The sequence below is a fragment of the Scyliorhinus canicula genome, chromosome 3, assembly GCF_902713615.1.
Source record: "Scyliorhinus canicula chromosome 3, sScyCan1.1, whole genome shotgun sequence".
In the NCBI taxonomy this organism is placed as follows: Eukaryota; Metazoa; Chordata; class Chondrichthyes; order Carcharhiniformes; family Scyliorhinidae; genus Scyliorhinus; species Scyliorhinus canicula.
Window position 1 is genome coordinate 33,160,947 of NC_052148.1, and position 25,628 is coordinate 33,186,574.

Below are 25,628 nucleotides of genomic sequence, written 5' to 3' on the forward strand. Positions count from 1 at the left end.
CAGGTATATGCAGATTAGGGCGTTTGTTAGGCGGCAGGTGGCGGAGTTTCCGCTATTGCCGCCAAGGGGGGTGCAGGATAGGGTGCTCTCGGGGACGTGGGTCGGTGAGGGTAGGATCTCGGCAATTTATCAGGTGATGCAGGAGGGGGAGGAGGCCTCGGTGGAGGAGCTGAAAGCGAAGTGGGAGGAGGAGCTGGGGGAGGAGATCGACGAGGGGACGTGAGCGGAAGCCCTGGGGAGGGTGAATTCGTCCTCTTCTTGTGCACGGCTCAGCTTAATTCAGTTGAAGGTGCTGCATAGGGCGCATATGACTGGGACCAGGCGGAGCCGGTTCTTTGGGGGTGAGGACAGGTGTGGGAGGTATTTGGGAGGCCCGGCGAACCACACCCACATGTTTTGGGCGTGTCCGGCGTTGGAGGGGTTCTGGGGACCATGTCCAAGGTGGTCGGTTCCAGGGTGGAACTGGGCTGGGGGCTCGCTATCTTTGGGGTAGCATCGGAGCCGGGAGTGCAGGAGGCGAGGGAGGCCGGTATTCTGGCCTTTGCGCAGTAGCCCGGCGCAGGGGGGGATTATGGGTCTGTTAAGGGGGATTGTTTTTGCAACTATATGTTTGTTACTTCCTTTTTTTGTTAATTTATTGCTTTGTATTGGGGGGAGGGGCTTTTGTTTTTTTTCCTATGCCTTGTTTATTTCATTGTTGGGAGAAAATTTGTTGTTGAAAATTTGAATAAAAATTATTTTTAAAAAAAAGCAAGTCGAGGGTTGCAATTCTTTAACAGGTCCTTCATCAGTCGATGTATTTTTTTTCTGAAATGACAGCAGGAAGGCTCCAGTTTGCACAGATGCTCTAGTGCCGGTAAACCCACCAATTCGCACCGGAATATTACTCTGCCCTTCCTCAAGAGTTGTTGGATTTGGTCCAGCTTGACAATAGGGGCAGCCCATTCGGAAAACTGTACAGGTTTAATTATTCATAATTCCTCCAGCCACTTGAGCTCAGCTTCTACATTTTAATGTAATGCATAGGGAACTGAATGAGCTCTGTAGAACTTGGGTGTTGCCTCATGGTCAATGTGGATCTTTTCCTTGATACCCCTGGTTCGTTCTGAAATATTACTTGGCATTTCCTTAATATTCCAAGAAAATTGCCTTCATTAATGCTGAAAATCTGCAACCAATTTAATCGGATCTGACTGAGCCATTCTTGGCCCATGAGATTTGGCCCTTGACCACAATGGTAGGTAACTGGGCTGATTGATGTTGGTAGGTTACTGGTGCTTCTATGATACCGAGTATCTTTTAAGGCTTCACCAGGATAAGTGGCCAACCTTTCCACATTACCTTAAAGCAAGGTAAAGTGCCTTAATTTACCTTGCACTTAATTACTGGAGTTATAGTTTTTCTTGTTGGCTCTTGATGGGCTTTGTTTGGCTCTGCATTTCATCCTAATTAATGCTGTTACAGGCAAAACATATTACACTTTTAAATTTACACCTCCTGGGGGTGCTCCCCTGCTCTGATAGCATTATTCAAAGTTCTTGGTCTGCAGACTGGACTTTCTGTATCTCTGTGCCGTGTCTTGCTTGCTTCTCTTCAACTCGCGGCTTTCAATGCCCTCCTCCCCGGCGCCATGACTTCCTGTGATTTCCCATCAAAGTTGGTTGACCTCGCTTAGCTGCACGCTTTGCAACTCTAAGGCACCTTAGAACATAGAACAGCACAGAACAGGCCCTTCGGCCCTCGATGTTGTGCCGAGCAATGATCACCCTACTCAAACCCACATATCCACCCTATACCTGTAACCCAACAACCCAAACCCCACCCCCCACCCCCCCACCTTACTTTTTAGGACACTACGGGCAATTTAGCATGGCCAATCCACCTAATCCGCACATCTTTGGACTGTGGGAGGAAACCGGAGCACCCGGAGGAAACCCACGCACACACTGGGAGGACGTGCAGACTCCACACAGACAGTGACCCAGCCGGGAACTGAACCTGGGACCCTGGAGCTGTGAAGCATTTATGCTAACCGCCATGCTACTGTGCTGCCCACGAAAAAGCACCTTTTTCAGTGCTTTCTGCAGCCTGAGCATAACACTCTTTTCAAGGTTAAGTTCTGTATCTGCTAATTTTCTTTCTGTATGGTGAGGTTATTTGCACCACAAACCAACCTATCTCCTCACATCTCATTGAGTGTCAATCCAAATTCACATTGCTCACCTAACTGTCTTAACTGTGTAACGAACATAGCTAACTTCGTCCCTGGGTGCCTCATTGTTGAATTAATATTGCTGCATCCTCACTAATGGTTTTGGGTGATAGTGTTCTTTGACCAATTCAACCAGCTGCTCAAATGTTTTGTATCTGGAGAGGTCAGACTTCACATCAGGCAAGTCTGAGACCCCCTCTGCCTGTCTGACACCACCCTCTGCCCTGATTTAATTGGCTTGAATAACAACCTGAGATGGTCCACATATGGACCCACTGCTTTGTTTGCGAATTAAATGTTTCCAACTTCCCACATTTTGGCACTCCGCTTTCGCAGTCGTGTTTCTCAAAGGTTGTATTTCAACGATTGCTCTCCTGACTTGGAGCGGACAACAGAAAAGTTCTATTTTACCTTGTTGCCAAATGTAATGGCTACACAGCTCTATAGCTCTATGCTGTAAACCTTCCTTGATTATTTTTAAAAATTAATTCATGTGATGTGGGCATCCCTGGCGAGCCCATCCTCAGTTGCCCTCTAAGGTGGTGGGCGAGCTACCTTATTGAACTGTTGCATATTTTGACATATGGAGTCTGCAGCATGGCCAGATGAATCCAGGCATGAGACTTTCCCTGTGCTAGGGTCATTTCTAGCTGCTCTGAATCAAAATTCAAAGTTTACTGGATGAATTGGCAGATTTTAAGCATAATTAAACAGATAGTTGGTCCGTTGCAACACTGAATGGATTTGGGACAGATTAGATGAAATGAGTTACAGGGTGAAGGTCAAACGGACTGTTTTAGTCTGTATTTTGAAGCTTGAAATTTCACCATGTCAGATTGTGGAGTGTCGCTGAATTATGGATTGTGGTACACGTGATCTTCAGTTTTCATAGTCCGACAATCTTAAACTTTTTTGTAATTTGAAGATTTTTGTAGAAATGGCATCTTGAGTGAAATTGATCCCTTGAAATTGCTTATTCCGTCTTTAACAGCACGGTGGGTGTACCTAGACCTCGGGGACAGCAGCAGTTCAAGAAAGCAACTCACCGCCCTCTGAAGGGCAACTAGAGATGGGCAACAAATGCTGGCCCATCCAGCAATATCCATATCCCGTAAAAGATATTTTTTAAAAAAAAGCACATTGTTTTGAAAATACTGGTCTTCATGTCAAATAAATACAGATTCTTTGAAGGTTTCATTTTAGTCAAAAGAAAATACGTCACTGAACCGGTTGCATTTTCTATATTTCTTTCAATGCCATAATTTTGCGTGGGAACTATTTGTGGTTTACGTTTTCACAAATTGACAGTTCATGAACTGCACAATTAAATTGATTCTTGTACTAAATACGCTTTGTGAAGTGCTCTGTCACCATTAAATTGCATTAATGTCATTATTTTTACGAAAGTTCAAATTTTAAATGTCACATCACCATTCTGCTACTGTGGAATAGATATGAAAATTTGTCGAACTGTTGCATTAATATAATCTTGTTCTGCAGAGCCCATTGCATCATGTCTACTGCATACGCTCTGTTATTATTAAAGCTATTTATTGTAGTCTATAGAACAGAAGCAAAATAAATTGAAAACTGTCAAATTGGCAACTTAAAACTCCTCAAAATTTACCTAATTCCTAAAATCATGGGCTGAGTGATCTTTTTCTATGCTGTAAAATCAAAGTGGCTACTTGTTAAAATACTAATTGATGTTTTCTAAAATCTATTAATTAAATTTATGCATTTTATTTTGTTCTTTTACAGGTGGAACAACTGCTGGCTCAGGTAAGAGTTCAAACCACATGTAACATAAGTTTCACCCCCATCCATCTCGTAGACTGCTGTAGCTTTTTCTGTTTATACATTTATGCAACCTCCATGTTTGCTGGAAGTTGCTCTTTGCATCAAATTCACATCATTATCAAGCCTCGACGCCGATAGGAATTGTTAGTATTGCAATGCCAGTGGCCCTCTACATTGATCATTCATTGTATCAATACTTGAATTAGAATTTTAGTTTTCTTCAATGAATGTTCTGATAGCAATGTCTAAGAATACTTACAAGTAAAGACCACGCCAACTCTCATATTGTACCAGGCACATCTTCTAGTCCACGCCTTTACCACTGTTGCAGGAAGCAACTGTCAGCAATACATTGTACTCTTTCAGCTACATTGAAGTTGTTCAGAAGTATGGCTCTACTAGTAGGGGCAGCACGGTAGCATATTGGTTAGCACGATTGCTTCACAGCTCCAGGGTCCCAAGTTCGATTCCCGGCTTGGGTCACTGTCTGTGTGGAGTCTGCACGTCCTCCCCGTGTGCGCGTGGGTTTCCTCCGGGTGCTCTGGTTTCCTCCCACAGTCCAAAGATGTGAGGCTATGTGGATTGGCCATGCCAAGTTGCCCTTAGTATTGGGTGGGGTTACTGGGTTATGGGGATAGGGTGGAGGTGTGGGCTTGGGTAGGGTGCTCTTTCCAAGAGTCGATGCAGACTCGATGGGCCGAATGGCCTCCTTCTGCACTGTAAATTCTATGATCTAGTCCAGTTACCATAGTCCCAGATCACCAGTCCCTCTTTGACAGGGAGAGCTGACTGGTGGTGATTTAACCTGAGGATCACCACACCACAAGATGAGGGGTAAGGTTGAGAAGGCGAGACTTCATGAATAACCTCAGACGGTACGGGAATTGAACCTGCGCAGTTAGCTCGCTCTGCGTCACAAAGCAGCTGTGTAGCCAACTGAGCTAAACTGGCCCCCATAACTCTACTAACAGATAGCTGGATTGAAGCTGCCAGTTTGTGTAAAGCAAATGAGGCAGCTGGCCTTGAGTTGGGTATAGTGTCCCAATACATGGAGAGTATCTCTTGACATATAAATGTTCTCAACTATTTTGAAATCCCACAGCTTGCAAAAAGGCAGGCATACCCAAATGAGCGTATTCTTCTGTTAGGCCTAATAAGTTGGCCGTTGACAGGACTACACAGTGACTGGAGCAACCTAGTGGCATAACCAATGGACTACAACATATAACGGCCACAATTTGCATATTGCAGCAATAATGATGTAAAATACCTTTTGGAAACCAACTGGTTGGGAATGCATAATCATGTTTAACTGGAGGGCCAGTGGGTTTTGGATGACCAGGTGAAGTAATGTTGTAGTATATGCTATAAAGGGATCAAAGAAAGAGATCCCAAAGAAAGAATAGAAGGTTTGGGGTCCACCAGAAGATGGACTGGTAAGCATGTCTGGTAAAATGGAATTAGTACAACTTGCGTTAATTTATTTATTTTACTTATGTAAATATCCCAGACTGACGTGGAATAGCACCAGACAATAGTGGAAGTGAATTAAGGGAACTGGCTGAAGAAATGACCATGGAGGTAAATTTTGAGGAGACGTTACAAGTTCAGGAAAGAAGCATAAAGATAGAGGTGTTTAGGAAGAGCATGCATGACCGGTATGGTTGAAGCCTCTATCATTATTGCTGGAATGGAACAAAGGGGCAGAATATAAAGACAGGCCGTGTTAGGAAAACAATAGCCATGCTGTAGGAAAGGATATAAATCGACAAATAATAAGAGCATGTAAAAAGAATAGAGCAATAACAATGGATGTCTTTAATCTTCATGTTGATTGGGTTAATCAAGTTGGTAAGGATAGCAAATTCATAGAATGCATTAGATTTAGATTTATTGTCACGTGTACTGAGGTACAGTGAAAAGTATTGTTCTGCATACATTTCAGGCAGATCATTTCATACATGAAAAACATAGGACATACAATAAATACACAGTAAATACATAGGCATTGGGTGAAGCATAGGGAGTATAGTGCTACAACAGGAGAGAAGATGTGTAGAGAGATCAGTTCAGCCTATAAGAGGGCCATTCAGGAGTCTGGTAACAGTGGGGAAGATGTTTTTGAATCTGTTGGTGCTTGTTCTCAGACTTTTATATGTCCTGCCCGATAGAAGAGGTTGGAAGAGAGAATAACCCATGTGGGAGAGGTCTTTGACTATGCTGCCTGCTTTCCCAAGGCAGCGGGAACTGTAGACAGAGTCAATGGACGGAGGCGGGTTTGTGTGATGGCTTGGGCTGTGTTCACGACTCCCTGTAGTTTCTTGCAGTCGTGGGCTGAGCAGTTGCCATGTCAAGTTGTGATGCAGCCAGATAGGATGTTTTCGAAGGTGCATCTGTAAAATTTGGTAAGAATCAATATGGGCATGTCAAATTCCCTTAGTTTCCTGAGGAAGTATAGGCGCTGTTGTGCTTTCTTGGTCATGGCATCAACGTGGGTATATTGTTGTCGTTCCACGACAATAATGGTAGGTTTTCTGCCACCCTCCTGTACTCTGACTCATCGTCCAACTATGGTCGTGTCATCAGAAAGCTTGTAGATGGAGATGGAGCCGAACTTTGCAACACAGTCACGTGTGTATGGAGGCGTAACATAGGCGGGTAAGTTCGCAGCCTTGCGGGGCCCCGGTATTGAGGACAATTGTGGAGGAGGTTGCATTGTTTATCCTTGCTGGTTGTGGTCTATGGGGCAGGGTTTAGAGGATCTAGCTGTAGAGGGAGGAGCCAAGTCCTAGGTTTCAAATTTGACTGGTATTATGGTGTTGAAGTTGGAGCTGTAGTCAATGAATGAGTCTGATGTAGGAGTCCTTGTTGTCGAGATGCTCCAGGGATGAGTGTCGGGCCATTAGCGATAGTTTTCTTGAGGAATATGTCATGGAGCCAACCAGGGAACAGGCCATCTTGAATCTGGTAATGGGTAATGAGGCATTGGGCAGACCTGGCAAAATGCAGAGCAGAATTTACTCATGCAAAGTCGGGCCTGTTCAGGAACGAAGTGAAGTTCGGGATGCTGCACCCAACCAGACTTTGGGTCACGTACCAAGGCAGGGAGCATTATTTTACCACCCCTGCGGACGTGGATGAGTTTGTCCAAAAGAGCAGGCTGGGTAAACAGTGGAGGCAACGATGAGGCAGTTACCGGAGATGCGGAGAATGTCAAAAGATAATTTACCTACCCTGCACATCTTTTTTGGGGTTTTGAGACCCACACAGACACGGGGAGAATGTGCAAACTCCACAAGGATAGTGACCCAGGCCGGGATCGAACCTGGTCGTCTGCAATGTGAGACAGCAGTGCTAACCACTGTGCCGCCGTTCTGCACCGCCGTTCTGCACCAACATATAGGTTTCTTAAAGGGCTTGACAAGGTAAAGCTGAGAGGATGCTCCCTCTCATGGGAGAGTTCAGGACCAGAAGGCATAGTCTCAGAATAAGTGGGTGGCCACTTAAGACTGAGATGAGGAGGAATTTCTCCTCTGCGGGTTGGGAGTCTTTGGAACTCCATGCCACAGAGAGCTGCAGGGGCAGACTCCTTGCGTTTTTTTAAAACCGAGATAGATAAAGTCCTGATCAGTAAGGGGATCAAGAGCTACAGGGGAAGGACAGGATAATGGATGTGATGAATGTTGGAGCAGCCCTGATATTATTGAATGGCGGAGCAGGCTGCTGGGCCAAATGGTCAACTGCTCCTATTCCGTATGGTCTTATGGTAGGGGATTTGACAATTAGGCTGGCATTCCTGTGGCCATGGGCAAAACTCCAGGATGGTATGTTGCCTCCCTGGTGCTAGGGTCAAGATGTGAGTGAGTGGCTGCAGGACATTCTTATGGGGGATGGTGAACTACCAGAGGTCATTGCCAATGTTCGTTTCGAAAACCTAGGTAGAAAGCATACTGAGATCCTGAAAGCTGACTTTAAACAGATAGGAAAGATATTAAGAAGCAGGACTTTAAAGACCGTAATCTCAGAATTACTCCCACCTATGGAGATGGTTAGCAGTTTCAAATTCCTAGGGGTGCACATCACCAAAAATCTGTCCTGGTCCACCCACGTCGACGCTACCACCAAGAAAGCACAACAGCGCCTATACTTCCTCAGGAAACTAAGGAAATTCGGCATGTCCACATTGACCCGTACCAACTTTTACAGATGCACCCTAGAAAGCATCCTATCGGGCTGCATCACAGCCTGGTGTGGCAACAGCTTGGCCCAGGACCGCAAGAAACTTCAGAGAGTTGTGAATACGCCCAGTCCATCAAACAAACCTGCCTCCCATCCACACCTCCTGCTGCCTGGGGAGAGCGGGCAGCATAATCAAAGATCCCTCCCACACGGCTTACTCACTCTTCCAACTTCTTCCATCGGGCAGGAGATACAGAAGTCTGAGAACACGCACGACCAGACTCAAAAACAGCTTCTTCCCCACTGTCGCCAGACTCCTAAATGACCCTCTTATGGACTGACCTCATTAACACTACACCCTGTATGCTTCATCCGATGCCAGTGTTTATGTAGTTACATTGTATATCTTGTGTTGCCCTATTATGTATTTTCTTTTATTCCCTTTTCTTACCATGTACTTAATGATCTGTTGAGCTGCTTGCAGAAAAATACTTCTCACTGTACCTCGGTACACGTGACAATAAACAAATCCAATCCAATCCAACATGCACGTGAATACAGAAATAGGACGAGAAAGCAAATGAGCGTGGCTGGAGAGATGGTGCAGGAGGGAGTGTTTTAGATTTCTGAGGCATTGGGACCTGTACCAGGCAGGTGGGTTATACCTTAGCAGGACTGGGACCAATATCTTCGCAGGGAGATTTGCACGTGTTGTTGGGGAAGGTTTAAACTAGTTTGGCAGCGAGATGGGAATCTGAGGGGGCATTGCAATAAAACTACTTTTGGACAAGGATGAGGGTAATTATCGCTGAACTGGGGCAAGGCAAATTACGATAACATTAGACAGGAATTGAAGAATTGGGATTGGCTGCAGCTGTTGGATAATAAATCAACATCGGACATGTGGGAGTCTTTCAAGCGGCAGTTGATTAGGATTCGGGAAAGTCATGTTCCTGAGAGAATGAAGGATAAGTATGGGAAGTTTAGGGAGCCTTGGATAACGAGGGATGTTATGAACCTCGTCAAAAAGAAAAAGGAGTCTTTTGTACGGTTAGAAGGGTGGGAACAGTCAAAACCCTAGAAGGGTGGAAACAGTCGAAACCCTTGAGTATAAAGAAAGTAGGAAGGTTTTGAAGTGGGAAATTAGGAGGGCTAGGAGGGGGTCATGAAAAGTCTGTGGCAAGTGGGATTAAGGTGAACCCCAAAGCGTTTTATTCATATGTAAAAAGCAAGAGGGTGGCCAGGGAAAGGATTGGACCACTTAAGGACAGTGGGTGGAATCCATGTGTTGAGCCAGAGGAAATGTGAGGTACTAAATGAATACTTTGGATCTGTGTTCACTACAGAAAGGGACTTTGTGGAAGTTGATTCTTGGGTAGGGTGTGTGGACAGTCTGGATCATGTTAACATCGAAAAGGAGGGGGTTTTGGGTCTTTTAAAAGATATTAAGGTAGTTAAATCTCCTGGGCCAGATGGGATTTATCTCAGAATACTGAGGGAAGCAAGGAGGAAATTGCTGGGGCCTTGACTGATATCTTTGAATCCTCATTGGCTACAGGTGAGATCCCAGACGACTGGAGAATAGCTAATTTTGAACCGCTGTTTAAGAAAGATAGCAGGGATAATCCTGGAAACTATAGGCCGGTAAGCCTCAAGTCGGTTGTAGGTAAATTATTTTAGAGAATTCTCAGGGACGGGATTTAAACCCATTTGGAAACAAAATGGATTCATAAGCGTTAGACAGCACAGTTTTGTGACGGGGAGGTCATGCCTCACTAACTTGATCGAGTTTTTTGAGGACGTGACAAAGATGATTGCTGAGGGGAAGGCGGTGGATGTTGTTTACATGGACTTCAATAAAGCCTTTGACAAGGTGCCTCATGGCAGACTGGTTAAAAAAGGTGGTCACATGGGATCAGAGGTGAGGTGATGAGATGGATGCAGAAGTAGCTCGGTCATAGAAGGCAAACTGTCGCAGTAGAAGGATGTTTTTCTGAATGGAAGATTGTGACTAGTGGTGTTCCACAGGAATCTGTGCTTGGGCCTCTGTTGTTTGTGGTGTATATAAATGATTTGGAGGAAAATGTAGCCGGTCTGATTAGTAAGTTCATGGATGATACAAAGGTTGGTGGAGTGGCAGATAGTGTTGAGGATTGTCAGAAGATACAGCAGGACATAGATATGTTGGAGACTTGAACAGATAACTGGCAAATGGAGTTTAATCCGGACAAATATGAGGTAATGCATTTTGGTAGGTCTAACATAGAGGGGAAATATACCGTAAATAGTAAAACTCTGAGGAATATAGCAAGTCAGAGAGATCTGCGCGTACAGGTCCACAGATCTTTGAAGGTGTCAACGCAAGTGGACATGCTAGTCAAGAAAGCATACGGAAGGGGTGGCATGTGGGAAGTGGTGAGCACAGACTGCGGCGGAGAGGACGCGGGTTCGAATCCTGGCCCTGGGTCACTGTCCGTGTGGAGTTTGCACATTCTCCCCATGTCTGTGTGGGTTTCACCCCACAACTCAAAAGATGTGCTGGTTAGGTGGATTAGCCACGCTAAATTTCCCCTTAATTGGAAAAGAAAAATAATTGGCTACTCTAAATTTATAAAAAAAAGAAGAAAGCATATGGAATGTTGCCTTTATTGGACGGGGCATCGAGTATAAAAGCTGGCAAGTCATGCTATAGTTGTATAGAACCCTGGTAAGGCCGCACTTGGAATATTGTGCACAATTCTGGTCGCCACACTACCAGAAGGATGTGGACGCTTTGGAGAGGGTGCAGAGAAGGTTTATCAGGGTGTTGAGAGACTGAATAGACTTGGACTTTTTTCATTAGCTAGATGGAGGTTGAGGGGTGACCTGAAAAAGGTCTACAAGATTGAGGGGCATGGATAGAGTGGATGGGCAGGTACTCTTTCCCAGGGTGGAGGGGTCAGTCACCAGGGGGCATAGGTTTAAAGTCCATGGGGCAAAGTTTAGAAGAGATGTGCGAGGTAGATTTTTTGAGCAGACAGTGGTGAGTGCCTGGAACGTGTTGCCAGGGGAGGTTGTGGAAGCAGATACATTAACGGTGTTCAAAAAGCACCTTGACAAATACATGGATAGGATGGGTATAGAGGGATACGGCCCAAGGAAGTGCTGAGGGTTTTGGCAACGGTTGGTATCCTGATCGGTACAGGCTTGGAGGGTCGAAGGGCTTGTTCCTGTGCTGTTGCGTTCTTTGTACTGATAGAAAGAAAAGTAGTAAAAGAAATTGGAAGACAGTAGAAACAAAGGTCAGCATCAAATAGTGTCAAAATAAACTTAAATGTTGGACAGGCAAAATTAAAGGTATTTGCAACAAGGTAGATGAATTGACGACATAAATGGAAATAAACAAGTATGATCTGATTGTCATGACGGCAACGTGGCTGCAGAGTGACCAAGGCTGGGAACTGACTATTCATGGGTATTCAACATTTAGGAATGTTAAGAAAAGGAAAAAAAGTTGAGTGGGTTGAAGCTCTTAATAAACGATGAGAGCAATACATGAGAGGATCTTCGGTCTGAAGATGAATGTGTTAAATGAGCTTGAGTGGAGCTAAGAAAGGACAAAAATCATTGATACAAGTTATTTACAGGCCACCAAGCAGTGGTGGTAATTTCGGACGCGGTATAAATCAGGAAATTCAAGATGCATGTTAAAAGGGTAATCGTGGGGACTTCAATCTGCAGACTGGATAAATCTAATTGGCACTAATACTGTGGAGGACAAATTCCTGGAATGTATACTAGTTCGTTTTCTGGAACAGTATGTTGAGGAAGCATTTTATTTTAGATTTGGTATTGTGCAACGAGAAAGCTCTAATTAATAATCTGATTGTAAAGCAGCCTTTGGAGAAGGGTAACCACAACATAATGGAATTTTATATGAAGTTTGAAAGTGTTGAAGTTCAATCCAAAACAAGGGTTTTAAATCTAATCAAAGCAAACTACAAATGTGTGGGGAATGCATTGGCTGTGGTAGGTTGGACATCTATGTTTAAAAGGTATAATGGTTGATAGACAAGTATTTAAAGAATTAATACATGGTTTACAATACATGTATGTTTCTTTGAGGCACAAAAAAACAATGTTTAAAGAGTTGTAGCTAACGAGAAGTTAAAGATCCATGAATACAAAGGAAGAGGTTTATAAAGTTACCTGAGGACTGGGAGTATTTTAGAATTCAGCAAAGGAGGACCTATAAACTGATAAGAAATTAAAGCCATAAAGGAATCTGGGGATAGTGTAGGAAATTAGCATGGAGGTATATAATCAGCATGATTCAGTTGATTGACAGAGTAGGCTTGAGGGACCAAATGGCTCACTCCCCTGTGGTCCCTCCCCTGATCTGGTTGTGGTCTAGACTCCATTTTCTCGTCTACCCTCCATAACTTTGACTTTCTTGTCTATCTAAAATATATCTTGAATAAATTCTATGACCCAGTCGCCACTGCTTTCTAGGAAGAGAATTCCATCGAAAGAAGAAAGAAGACAGAGGGTGGTGGTTGATGGCAAATGTTCATCCTGGAGTTCAGTTACTAGTGGTGTACCGCAAGGATCTGTTTTGGGGCCACTGCTGTTTGTCATTTTTATAAATGACCTGGAAGAGGGTGTAGAAGGATGGGTTAGTAAATTTGCAGATGACACGAAGGTCGGTGGAGTTGTGGATAGTGCTGAAGGATGTTATAGGATACAGAGGGACATAGATAAGCTGCAGAGCTGGGCTGAGAGGTGGCAGATGGAGTTTAATGCGGAAAAGTGTGAGGTGGTTCACTTTGGAAGGAGTAACAGGAATGCAGAGTACTGGGCTAATGGCAAGATTCTTGGTAGTGTAGATGAACAGAGAGATCTCGGCATCCAGGTACATAAATCCCTGAAAGTTGCCACCCAGGTTAATAGGGCTGTTAAGGCGGCATATGGTGTGCTAGCCAGGGGGATTGAGTTTCGGAACCACAAGGTCATGCTGCAGCTGTACATAACTCTGGTACGGTCACACCTGGAGTACTGCGTGCAGTTCTGGTCACCACATTATAGGAAGGATGTGGAAGCTTTGGAAAGGGTTCAGAGGAGATTTACTAGGATGTTGCCTGGTATGGAGGGAAGGTCTTACGAGGAAAGGCTCAGGGAATTGAGGTTGTTTTCGTTAGAGAGGAGAAGGCTGAGAGGTGACTTAATAGAGACATATAAGATAGTCAGAGGGTTAGATAGGGTGGACAGTGGGAGTCTTTTTCCTCGGATGGTGATGACCAACACGAGGGGACATAGCTTTAAATTGAGGGGTGATAGATATAGGACAGATATCAGAGGCAGTTTCTTTACTCAGAGAGTAGTAGGGGTGTGGAACGCCCTGCCTGCAACAGTAGTAGACTCGCCAACTTTAAGGGCATTTAAGTGGTCACTGGATAGACATATGGATGAAAATGGAATAGTGTAGGTCAGATAGGCTTCAGATGGTTTCACAGGTCGGCGCAACATCAAGGGCCGAAGGGCCCGTACTGCGCTGTAGTGTTCTATGTTCTATGACTAACGATCCTCGGAGAGAAAACATTTCTCCTCTTCTCCATCTTAAAATGATTCTTCAAATTATCCCTTTGTTCTAGTCTTGCCCCCTATCCTCGGGATATTTCTATGTTTCAATAAGATCATCTCTGCTACTTTTAAATCCCAATGGGATTTCCTGTATAAATTGAACTCTTCATCCCAATAATGAGTCGAATGAATCTTCTCTGAACTGCTTCAAATACAGTTATATCCCTTTTCCATAAGGATACCAAAATTCTATACAATATTCCAGATGTGGTCTCATCAAGGCCTTGTGCTGTTGCAGTAAAACTCTACATTTGTATTCCGTTCCCCATTGGAACCACTCGCTGTACTTGCGAACTTACTTTTTAAAAAATTTGTTCATGAGATATAGGCTGTGCCAGCATTTATTGCCCATCCCTAATTGCCTTCGAGGGGACAGTTGAGAGTCAGCCACAGCTGTGTGTCTGGAGTCACATATAGACCAGACCAGGTAAACATGGCAGATTTCCATCCCTAAAGGATATTAGTGAACCAGATGGGTTTTTACAATAATCAACAATGGTTTCATGGTCGTTGCTAGACTTTTCATTCCAGATTTTTATTGAATTCAAATTTCACCATCTGCAGTAGCGTGATTTGAAGCTGGGACCCCTGAGTACTCTAGGTCTCTGGATTATTAGTCTAGTGAAAATATCACCTTGTCACCACCTCCACTTGTGGTTCCTGTACCAGAACAGCCAGATCCTTCTACTGCAAGTTCTGCAATCTCTGTCCATTGAATTAGTGTACTGCTTTTCTATTCTTCAAGTTCACATTTTCCCACATTATACTTTGTCTGTAAAATTTATGCTTAACCATTTTGCCTCAGCACTTCATGATTCACTGTCAGATTTTGTTCATCACTCCTTTTTTAAACGTTTTTATTGATTTTCATCTTTTTTGGTACTTAGTCCAGCAATCATTGAAAGGTAATTGCTTTCATATTTACAGAGCTCCCTTGGACAGGTGTGCAGAGACACAAACCAGAAAGAAAAAAAAAATACCTATTCAAGCATGTAACACCTGTGGCTGTGGGCCCCATCTGTCCGTTTTGCCCTGATTGGGCCCCTGATGTTGGCCTTGGGGTGTAGCCCCCAGCATACTGGTGGTGTTCCTGTTTTTCTCTTTCCTCGGGCCAGGCCTCGCGGCTATGCTGTCTGTATGCCGTGGTCCCCTATGTGTGTTTTTTTAAATTTGCGGCCCCCCCCCTCCCCCTTTCTTACCCTCCCTTCACATTGCGTTTGTGTCTCGCTTGTGCCTCCTCCTTCTCTATTGGTTGCTGGCTACGAACTGGTCTTGGAACAAGTTGGCAAATGGTTTCCACATCTTGTGAAAGCCGTCTTCCGACCCACGGATGGAGAATTTTATTTTCTCCGGTTGGAGGAATTCCGACAACTTTGGGTGGCGTTGCTGATCGCCAACTGAGCAGAATTCTTCGGCGGGCGAATAGGGTGGTAAAGGCTAGGCATTGGCCCCCTCCCCATGAAGAGTTCTGGCTGTTCTGAGACCCTGAAGACCACCCCCACAACTTTGGGCATGCCTCAAAAAAAGGTTGTCCAGAGCCTGACTAGTCTGGGGAAGGCCTAGAACATGTGGGTTTGGTTGGCTGGATCTTCCTGGCACTGTTCACATTTGTCCTTCAACTCCGGGAAGAAGTTGTTTATTCGGGTTTTGGTTAGGTGTGCTCTGTGTACCACCTTTAGCTGCATTAGGCTCAACCCTGTGCATGTGGAGGTGGTTTGCCCTGTTTAGTGCTTCGATCATGAGTCGTCCCCATCCCCCATGCTTACTACTTCCTCCAGTTTGTCTCTCGTCTTATCCAGGGGAGAGCGTGCTTTCTCTTGTCCTGTCCAAGGGGGAGCGTGCCTCCTCCAACAGTTGTCCGTACAGGTCCCCTTAGTTCCTTCCCCAAGTCGCCCATGTTCAACAGTTCCTCGACCAGTGGGTATCTCGACATCCGTGGGTACGTCGTTGTTTCCCTACGGAGGAAGTTTTTGATTTATATGTACCTTAATTTGTTCCCTTTTGGGCAACTGTAACCTCTCCATCAGTTCCTCCAGAGTCGCTAGTCTGTCGTTTGTGTTTATGTCGCTAACTGTCAGTGTCCCCTTGTCCTGTCGCCACCTCTTAAAGATGGTGGTTATTGGAGTGAACCTGTGGTTGTTAAGGATGGGGAGGATCTGAACAGGAAGAAGAACCTGGACAGTAGGTTCATCTTGATCGTCTGCACTCTCCCTGCCAGTGAGAGTGGGAGCACGTCCTGACTCTGCAACTAGTCGGGTTCCATTTGTGGATCTATGTCCAGTCGTGGGCAATTTGAATCTCCAGGTGGTGAAATTTGTTTTGGGCTTTTTTGAACAGTAATCCTCCAGTTCTGTCCCCCTCCCTTGTGGAGTCACCGGAAAGATTTTGCTTTTGCTCAAGTTGTGTTGGTAGTCCAAGAAGGCTCCAAACTGATTGAAGAGCTTCATGATCCCTTCCATAGTGGCTTGGGGGTCCATGATGTATAGGAGCAGATCATCCGCATAGAGGGAGACTCAATGCCCCCAGCACCCTCTGTGGATACCTCTCCAGTTTGCCATTCTGAGGGCGATCGCCCGTGGCTCGATTGCCAGGGCAAACAGCAGTGGGGACTGCGGGCATCCCTGCCTTGTGCCTCTGTGCAGCTGGAAGTATTATGAGCTGGCGGTGTTAGTCCACACGCTCGCCATGAAGCGTTGTACAGAAGTTTCACCCAAGCAGTGAACTCCGATCCAAGCCCAAACCGCTCCAGTATATCTGAGGTATTTCCAATCAACACTGTCGAAGGCCTTTTCTGCGTCCAGGGAGCTGATCACTTCTGGTATTCTCTCCCAGGATGGGGTCATTACCACATTGAGATAAGAGTGCCCTTTAAATCAAGGCAGCATTCGACCAAGTGTGGCATCAATGAGGCCTAGTACAGCTGGTTAATGGAGTTCCTCAGGGTAGTGCCCTAGGCCCATCCATCTTCAGCTGCTTCATCAATGGCCTTCCCTCCATCATAAGGTAGGAAGTTGGATGTTTGTTCATGATTGCACAACGTTCAGTGCCATTTGCTGTGACACAGATACTGAAGTAGTCTGAGCCCATATGCAGCAAGACCTAGACAACATTCAGGCTGGGCTGATAAGTGACCAGTAACATTTGTGTGCCAGGCAATCACCATGTTCTATACAAGAGAATCGGACCATTTCCCCATGACATTCAATGGCATTGCCATTACTGAATCCCCTAATATCAACATCCTGGGGGTTTTCATTGAACTACAATGAACTGGACAAGCCATATAAATTTTGTGGTGACAAGAACCGGTCAAATCCTCATGACAATGTTGATTTTTGCCTAGCTTTGTATTATCAGCAATCTAAACTATATTATTCTGTCTCTTTGTATAAATCATCCATGTAGTATTACTGATAAATGAGACATGTGAGCAAAGCTTTTCGTCTTGCATTCAGGACAAATGCAAAAATGCCAAATTTCAAAGGGAGCAGCAATTTATATTGATTGGCAAGTCAATTCTGATCGAGGATGGAGAAAAAATGAGGAGCTTTTGTTCACCCAGGCTTTGGTTTAATTCAAAAGAAGCGCAATGCCTGGCTGTGTTCCTTTTGTCTGAAGAGGCTGAGTCCTTGTGTATGAATGTATGTAGTGTGACAGTATGTCTCTTTTTTTTGGATTTGGATTGAATTTATTGTCACGTGTACCGAGGTACAGTGAAAAGTATTGTTCTGTGTACAGTCCAGACAGATCTTTCCATACATTAAAAAACATAGGACATACGATAAATACACAATGTAAATACACATACGCAAACATTGGGTGAAGCATAGGAAGTGTCGTGCTACTCAGTGGACACGATGTGTGGAGAAATCAGTTCGGTCCATAAGAGGGTCATTCGGGAGTCTGGGAGCAGTAGGAAAGAAGCTGTTTTTGACAGTCATCTATGTCATTTATATAAATAACAAACAATAGGGGGTCCACTGGTCACTGGCTTCCAGACACTAAAGCAGCCATCTATCACCAACCTGTCTTCTACCTCTAAGCCAATTTTGAATCCTCCTTATGAAATCACCCTGTATCCCATGTACATTTGCCGCCTTAAGTCTCCCATGTGGGACCTTGTCAAAGGCTTTGCTGAAATCCATGTAAACTACATCAACTGCACTACTCTCATCTATACACTTGGTTACACGCTCAAAAAGTTCAATCAAATTTGTTAGGGAATCTCCTCCCTCACCTCCCGCAGCAACCTGGGACATGATTCATCCGGATTTGGAGATTTGTCCACTTTTAAGCCGCGAATACCTCCAATACTTTGTCACTCCCTATGACAATTTGCTCAAGAACCTCACAAACACTTTCCCTGAGTCCCATAAACTATTTTCTCAGTCTCTTGGGTGAAGACAGTTGTGAAATATTCGTTCAACAACCTATCGATGTCCTCTGGCTCCATCCATAGATTCCCCCCCATGGTCCTTAATGGGCCCTACTCTTTCCCTGGTTATCCTGGGGCAGGGTAGCCCCCTGGCCCCCTCCCTGGATCATGGGCACCTTGGCACTGCTGCCCTGGCACTTCCGAGGTGCCTGGGTGGCACTGCAAAGCAGACAGGAGCACTGCCAGGGTGGCAGTGCCAGGTGTCCTGGCGTGAGGATGGAACTGCCAAGGGTCACGGCAAGGGGGAGCCGTGCCCAACAATAGAGGGTGGGTGCACGTGGGGGAGTTGAGCAGTTTGGTATGAAGGGGCCTCTTGAAGGGTGGGGACCCAAAGAGGTGTGGGAATGCCTGAAAAGGGGGCCCCCTCATAGTGGGCTCTCATCAGTTGGGGGATGGGGTAATGCCCTTGTGGGTGGAAGTTATGGGGGACCCACAAGCCCTCTTGGAGATCGGGGCAACCTTTCAAAATGGATGATCTCTGAGGAGCTGGCCTGACCAGTGAGTTCAGCTCCCCAGTGATGAAAGTAATTTGGGGGAAACGCCCCAGGGCCCAGAAAAGTGACTAAGTGTCGTTAGATAGCGGTGGGGAACCCGCCGACAGAACCGGTGGGAAACTCCCAGCAAAGCTCGCCACAAATATTACTTCGCAACTTTTCTGTTAGATCGTGCCCAGAGCTTTTAGTTTACTTAGCAATTCAACCTTGTGCCAGTTCTCCTTTCATACCTATATGACTGGTATTGTTCATGTTTACGATTCTTGTTTATTACTGAAGTATGTTGATTTCATATTTAACATGTTATATCATGATCAGTGGTTCCCAGTGAAATTTTTACTGAGATTACTACTTAACCCTGCTGCATTGCATAAAACTATATCTGAAGTAGCTTTATCTCAGTTGGTTCCATAATGTTTTGCTCCAGGAAACTGTCACAAAAACAGATTCATATAGATTTACATTTTAGATCACAAGTGCCAATTTGATTCACAGAATCGGAAGAATTTTTACTGCACAGATGAAGGCCATTCAGCCCATTTGTTTCCTGAACTGTTGTCTTGGGCAGGGAAAATGAAGGGCAACCTGCCAGCTGCCTTACCGGCATCTGCTGTATTTTCAATATTGTGGGGAGTGGGGTACCATTCTGGCTGCACTGGCTCTCCAAATTGACAATTCACCTTGTACCATTCCCCAGCCTTCTCTCCATAACCCTGAACATTCTTCCTTTTCAGTTAAGTCTATTTTTTTTCCTGCCTCCACCACATTCTCAGACGATGTATTCGAGACCTTAACCACTCGCTGCTTGAGGAGGTTTCCCCTCATGTCGCCTTTGCTTCTTTTGTCAATTATATTAAATCTGTGCCCTCTTGTTATCAATCCTTTTACAAGTGGAAAGGGTTCCCCAATCTAATCTGTCCAGGCTCTATTCAATCTCTATTCAATCTCCTTTCCGCCTTCTCTTTTGTAAGGATTAATCCAGTATATATCAAGATTGAAGTCCTCCACAATAATTAGTGGCTAGTACTGCTGCCTCCAAGTGCAAGGGACTCTGGTTTGATTCCGACCTCGTGCGTCTGTCTGGAGTTTGTACGTTCGCCATGTGTCTGTGTGACTTTTCTCCGGGTGCTCCGGTTTCCTCCCACAGTCCAAAAATGTGCAGGTTAGGTGGGTTCACCATTTCATACATAGATTACATAGAACATATAGCGCAGAAGGAGGCCATTCAGCCCATCGAGTCTGCCCTCATTTCCACCCTATCCCCATAACCCTCCTAAATGTTTTTGGATACGAAGGGCAATTTAGCATGGCCAAACCACCTAACCTGCATGTCTTTGGACTGTGGGAGGAAACCGGAGCACCCGGAGGAAACCCACGCAGACACGGGAAGAATGTGCAGACTCCGCACAGACTGACCCAGCGGGGAATCTAACCTGGGACCCTGGCGCTGTGAAGCCACAATGCTATCCACTGTGCTACCGTGCTGCCCTAAATTGCCCTACATTGTCCGTCAAGAGTGGGGTTCAGGAATTGGACAGGCGATTGGGCCTACGTAGTGTGGTCGTTCAAAGGGTCGGTGTAGACTCAATGGACCTATGGGATTCTATGATTATGTTGCCTTGTTACTCGCTTCAATAATTTTTTGTTTCATGTTCTGCCCAACAGTGTAATAACAATTAGTGGGCATATAAACTACTCCCACCACATTTTTCTGACACTTGGTATTCCTAATCTCCACCATTCTGATCTTCTCCACCATTCGGATTGTACTTCATCTTCTGAGGCAAGGTCCACCTTCACTGAAGTCTTTAAATGCTCTTTTACTATCAGGACTACTCCTCCTTTGCCATTCTGCCTTTCTTTTTGAAATATTGTGTATCCTAGACTTCCCAACCTTGGTCACCATGTCGCTGTAATGGTGATTGATTTATGCCACCCACCTACCTCTATGTGTGTCTTTCATTGATCTATCTTCTTGCAGATGCTTCGTGCATTCAGATGAAGAGATTTTAATTCAACCTTTTACTTGCATTCCCTGCAATGACGATACTTGCCGATGCAGATTATTGTTAAACTCTCCAACCCTGAGGGGCTGGTTTAGCATGGCGGGCTAAATATGTAGCTTGCAATGCAGAACAATGCCAGTAGCACGGGTTCAATTCCCGTACCGGCCTCCCCGAACAGGCATCGGAATGTGGCGACTCGGGGCTTTTCACAGTAACTTCATTGAAGCCTACTTGTGACTAAGCGATTATTATTATTGTCTTTACATGGTGACACTGTTTAGTCACCTATTGCTTTTCTCTTTGGATCTCCCTTCACCCAGAGGGGCAGCAAAGTAGCACAAGTGGATAGTACTGTGGATTCACAGCGCCAGGGTCCCAGGTCCGATTCCCCACTGGGTCACTGTCTGTGCAGAGTCTGCACGTTCTCCCAGTGTCTGCGTGGGTTTCCTCCGGGTGCTCCGGTTTCCTCCCACAGTCCAAAGACGTGCAGGTTAGGTGGAATGGCTATGCAAAATTGTCCTTGGTGTCCAAAAAGGTTAGGAGGGGTTATTGGGTTACAGGGATAGGGTGGAAGTGAGGGCTTAAGTGGTTGGTGCAGGCTCGATGGGCCGAATGGCCTCCTGCACTGTATGTTCTATGTTCTAAATCCTCTCCCCACAAAGCTTTATCCACAGTTATATGATTTGTCATGACACTGGTCCCAGCCCAGTTTTAAGTGGAGCCCTTCCAAACAGAATAACTCGCTCTTCCTGAGTACTGATGCCAGTGCCCCTTAAATTGAAACTACTCGTTCCCACACCACTCTGCGCATTTAATTCTCTAATCTGCTTATCCAGTGCCAATTGGCACATGACTTAAGTCACAATCAACAGATGATTACATTTGATCTATGTTTTAATTTGTACCCAACTGCTCAAACTCTCTCAGTAGAAGCCAGTTTGTCTTTGGTTTTTAACTGGGCCATGAGGGCTGAACCTTCCTTCTCCAACTCTTAGTTTGTCTCCATCCGTGAGGAGATGTCCTTAACTCTGGCACTGGGCAGGCAGCACAACCTTTGGAACTACTGGCTGCAGCTGCAGAGCATCACAAAATCATAGAATTTACAGTGCAGAAGGAGGCCATTCAGCCCATCGAGTTTGCACCGGCCCTCAAAATGAGCATCTATTTAAGGCCACGCCTTTGCCCTATCCCCGTAACCCAGTAACCCCACCTAAATCTTCAGACACTAAGGGGCAATTTAAGAATAAAGAACAATACAGCACAGGAACAGGCCCTTCGGCCCTCCAAGCGTGTACCGGTCATGATATCACTCTTGGCCAAAACCCTCAGCACTTCCTCGTGCCGTGTCCCTCTATATCCTTGTATTTGTCGATATGCCTTTTGAACGCTGTTAATGTATCTGTTCCACAACCTCCCCTGACAGAGCATTCTAGGCACTCACCACCATTTGTGTGGGAAAAAAACCAAACCTGCCTTGCACATCTCCTCTACACTTTGCCCCATGGACCTTAAACCTATTCTCCCTGGTGACGAACCCCTCCACACTGGGAACCAGTGCCTGCCCATCCACTCTATCCATGCCCCTCATAATCTTGTGGACCTCTATCAGGTGGTCCCTCACCCTCTGTCGTTTTAATGAAAACAGTCAGAGTCTATTCAGCCTCTCCACATAGCTAACACCCTCCGGACCCGGGAACATCTTGGCAAACTTCCTCTGCACTCTCAAACATCCGTCTGTTAGTTTGGTGACTAGAATTTTGCGCAAGCGGATCTATTTCCTGGTTATTGAGTTCCCTGTCACTAATAACCTGAAATAGCTTGAATCCGTGTTCTGCACTGACTAATATGTTATTAAATATATTTTGTATATCCAAAGATTCCCCCCCATCCGGAGCTCATTTCTATAGCCACAGAGACCAGACACAGTGGATAGTATTCCTCACAATCTTCCTCTGGTGCTGCACTCAAAGCCTGCGCAGGTTGTTGCAGAACGGCGTGGAGACAGAGACGCCGAGATGATGGGGGGTTGTTATAACCTGCCTGCTTACTACTGGCTGGGGACTAATGGCAATCCCACAATATTCTCTTTCAATTTCCTTTTAAACATTTCCCCAGTATTTTATGAGAACTTGGGGTATTTAGAAATCAAAGAGAATCATACCATATATATTGGTTCCATTGCTGGGAGGAGGGATTGATGGAATGTTCTGATCTTTCTGGATCGATCTGATAACTTTATTTAGAAGGCTCTGTGAAGTCCCTTGGAACACCCCTATGAAGTGCCTTGGAATTTTTTATTATCAGTCTTTTGATGATTGCTGACTAGGACAAACTGATATCTTAATGCAAGTATTGCATTGTTGTGAGCTACAGAAAAGCTCTTGCACTTCTTAAAAACCGAAGATTGAGATGTTTGAAATTATGAATGATTTTGATAGAATTACTGAAAGACAAAAACTGAAAGACAAAAAGAGTTAAGATGAGTAGCAAAAGAGCAGAAGTAGAAAAGGAATCGTAGCTTTTTACATTAATGATTTGTTGTGATTTCAAATAGACTGTCAAAAGGTGGTGGAACAGTTTCAGTCGTAATATTCAAAAGAAAATTGGATAAATACTTAAAACATAGAACAGTACAGCACGGTACAGGCCCTTCAGTCCACTATGTCGTGCTGATGATTTCTCCGCCCCCTCATTGGGGAAGCTCATATCCCTAAGTATTGTGGGATTGCCATTAGTCCCCAGCCAGTAGTAAGCAGGCAGGTTATAACAACCCCCCGTCATCTCGGCGTCTCTGTCTCCACGCCGTTCTGCAACAACCTGCGCAGGCTTTGAGTGCGGCACCAGAGGAAGATTGTGAGGAATACTATCCACTGTGTCTGGTCTCTGTGGCTATAGAAATGAGCTCCGGATGGGGGAGGAAATCTTTGGAAGAAATGGTCTTCTGGACCGAACGTGGTCTCCATGCTTGCTCTGGAGACGACCCTGGGCTTGCACCTGGTAAGAGATAGGGCCTGTTCGGCGAAAGATAACGCCAGGGACCCACTGGGCACCACCAGCTAAAATTTTGAACAAACACGGTCACCGGGCGCAAACTGCCGAATCGGCCGATGCCGAGAAAATCTATGTCCCTGCCGTTCTTGAGTGCAGCGTACCTTTGCGCCAATGCCCGGGAAAACCATGTTAACGCGGGTGCGAAGTCTCCGGCCCATTAGGAGTTCCGTAGGAGCTACCTCAGTCACCGCATGTGGTGGCCCTGTATGAAAACAAAAAAACGAGCCAGTCTCATGTCCACAGACCCGGAAGATTGCTTCTTTAGGCCTTGTTTGAATATCTACACCGCGCAAGGCCAACCCATTGGAAGCCGGGTGGTATGGAGCAGTGCCAATATGGCGTAGGCCGTTCATCTTCATGAACCTCACAAACTCCTCATTTGTTAACAGAGTGCCGTTGTCCGTGACCAGCACCTCGGGGAGGCCATGCGTATTGAAAGACAAACTCATCTTCTCGATTGTTGCGCAGGACGTTGTGCCTATCATATGTACCTCTAACCATTTTAGATTGGGCATCGATTAATTGAAGGAACATGGATCCTTGAAAACGACCGGCAAAATCCGCATGCAAGTACGTCCAAGGCCGCCCTGGCCATTCCCAGTGATGTAGGGGCCCGTCCAGCGGAAGCTTCTGATGCTCCTGGCAAATGGAGCAGTTTTGGGCCACCTTTTCAATGTCGGTGTCGAGGCCTGGCCACCAGACATAACTCCAGGCCAACATTTTCATTTTGGTCACACCCGGATGCCCATTGTGGAAGTTCCTTAGTATCAGCTCCTGTCATTTTTCCTGGACAATCACGTGCATCCTCTGCAAGAGGATACAGTCTTCCACGCTAAATTCTGACGGCTTGGAGAAAAATGCCCGCAAGTCGCCTGGGAGCTGTCTATGCTGCCCACCATACAGGACTATGTGCCGAACCTTTGACAGGACTGGCTCAGTCTGGGTCCACTCGCGAATCTGTGATGCCGTGACAGGAAAGAAGTCCATAAAATTTAGGGTTGCAACCACCTCACCGGCCGTGGGGGTCGACATCGGTCCGGTTGATAACGGCAACCTGCTCAGTGCATCGGCATTCGCAATCTGGGTTCCTGGTTTGTGCTACAGAGAATACTCGAAGGCAGCGAGCATCAAAGCCCAGAGCTGGATCTGTGCTGAAGCAATGAGCGGTATTGGTTTATCCTCTTGGAAAAATCCCAGCAGAGGCTTATGATCAGTCACGATAAGTGAAGTGGTGGCCATACACATACAGGTGGAAGCGTTTCACCACAAAGACCACCTCCAGGCCCTCCTCCTCGATCTGCGCATACTTCTTTTCAGCTGCAGTCAGTGTGCAGGAGGCGAAAGCTATCGGCCATGTTCTCCATCTTGTGGCACAGGACGGCCCCAATACCATATATGGATGCATCACACGTGATGAACGAAGGCTTTCCAGGATCATAGTGGGTTCATAACCCAGACGACAACAAATGTTGTTTTGCCTGCCGGAAAGCAGGTGTGATTCTTCTTTAGCAGAAGGTTTAACGGGGCCAGTGTAATTGCCAGATTGGGGAGGAACTTCCCGTAATAGTTTACGAGGCTGAGAAAAGAACAAAAATGCGAAGTGTCAATCAGGACGGGGGACTGTTGAATTGCGCGCACCTTCTCTGCGGGGTGCAAACCTTCGCGGTCCACCCGATAACCCAGGTAGACTACTTCCTTCACCTGAAAGACGCACTTTGTACGACGTAAACGGATTCTAGCCTCTGAAAAGAGTCTAAGGATAGCCTCCAGATTTTCCACATTTTCCTGCTCCGACGTCCCTGTAATAAAAACGTTGTCTAAGTAGACAGCGA

The 25,628-nt window shown here is 45.6% G+C and overlaps 1 protein-coding gene across 4 annotated transcripts in view; it reads left to right on the forward strand.

The window, feature by feature from the left end:
• LOC119963887 (receptor-type tyrosine-protein phosphatase alpha) overlaps window positions 1-25,628 on the forward strand; it is a 300,421-nt gene that overhangs the window by 153,013 nt on the left and 121,780 nt on the right. For all 4 annotated transcript variants that reach the window (XM_038793255.1, XM_038793256.1, XM_038793254.1 and 1 more), the window contains one exon: window positions 3,974-3,994. In XM_038793255.1, the coding sequence (XP_038649183.1) occupies window positions 3,974-3,994 (21 nt within the window). The remainder of the gene's footprint in view (window positions 1-3,973; window positions 3,995-25,628) is intronic.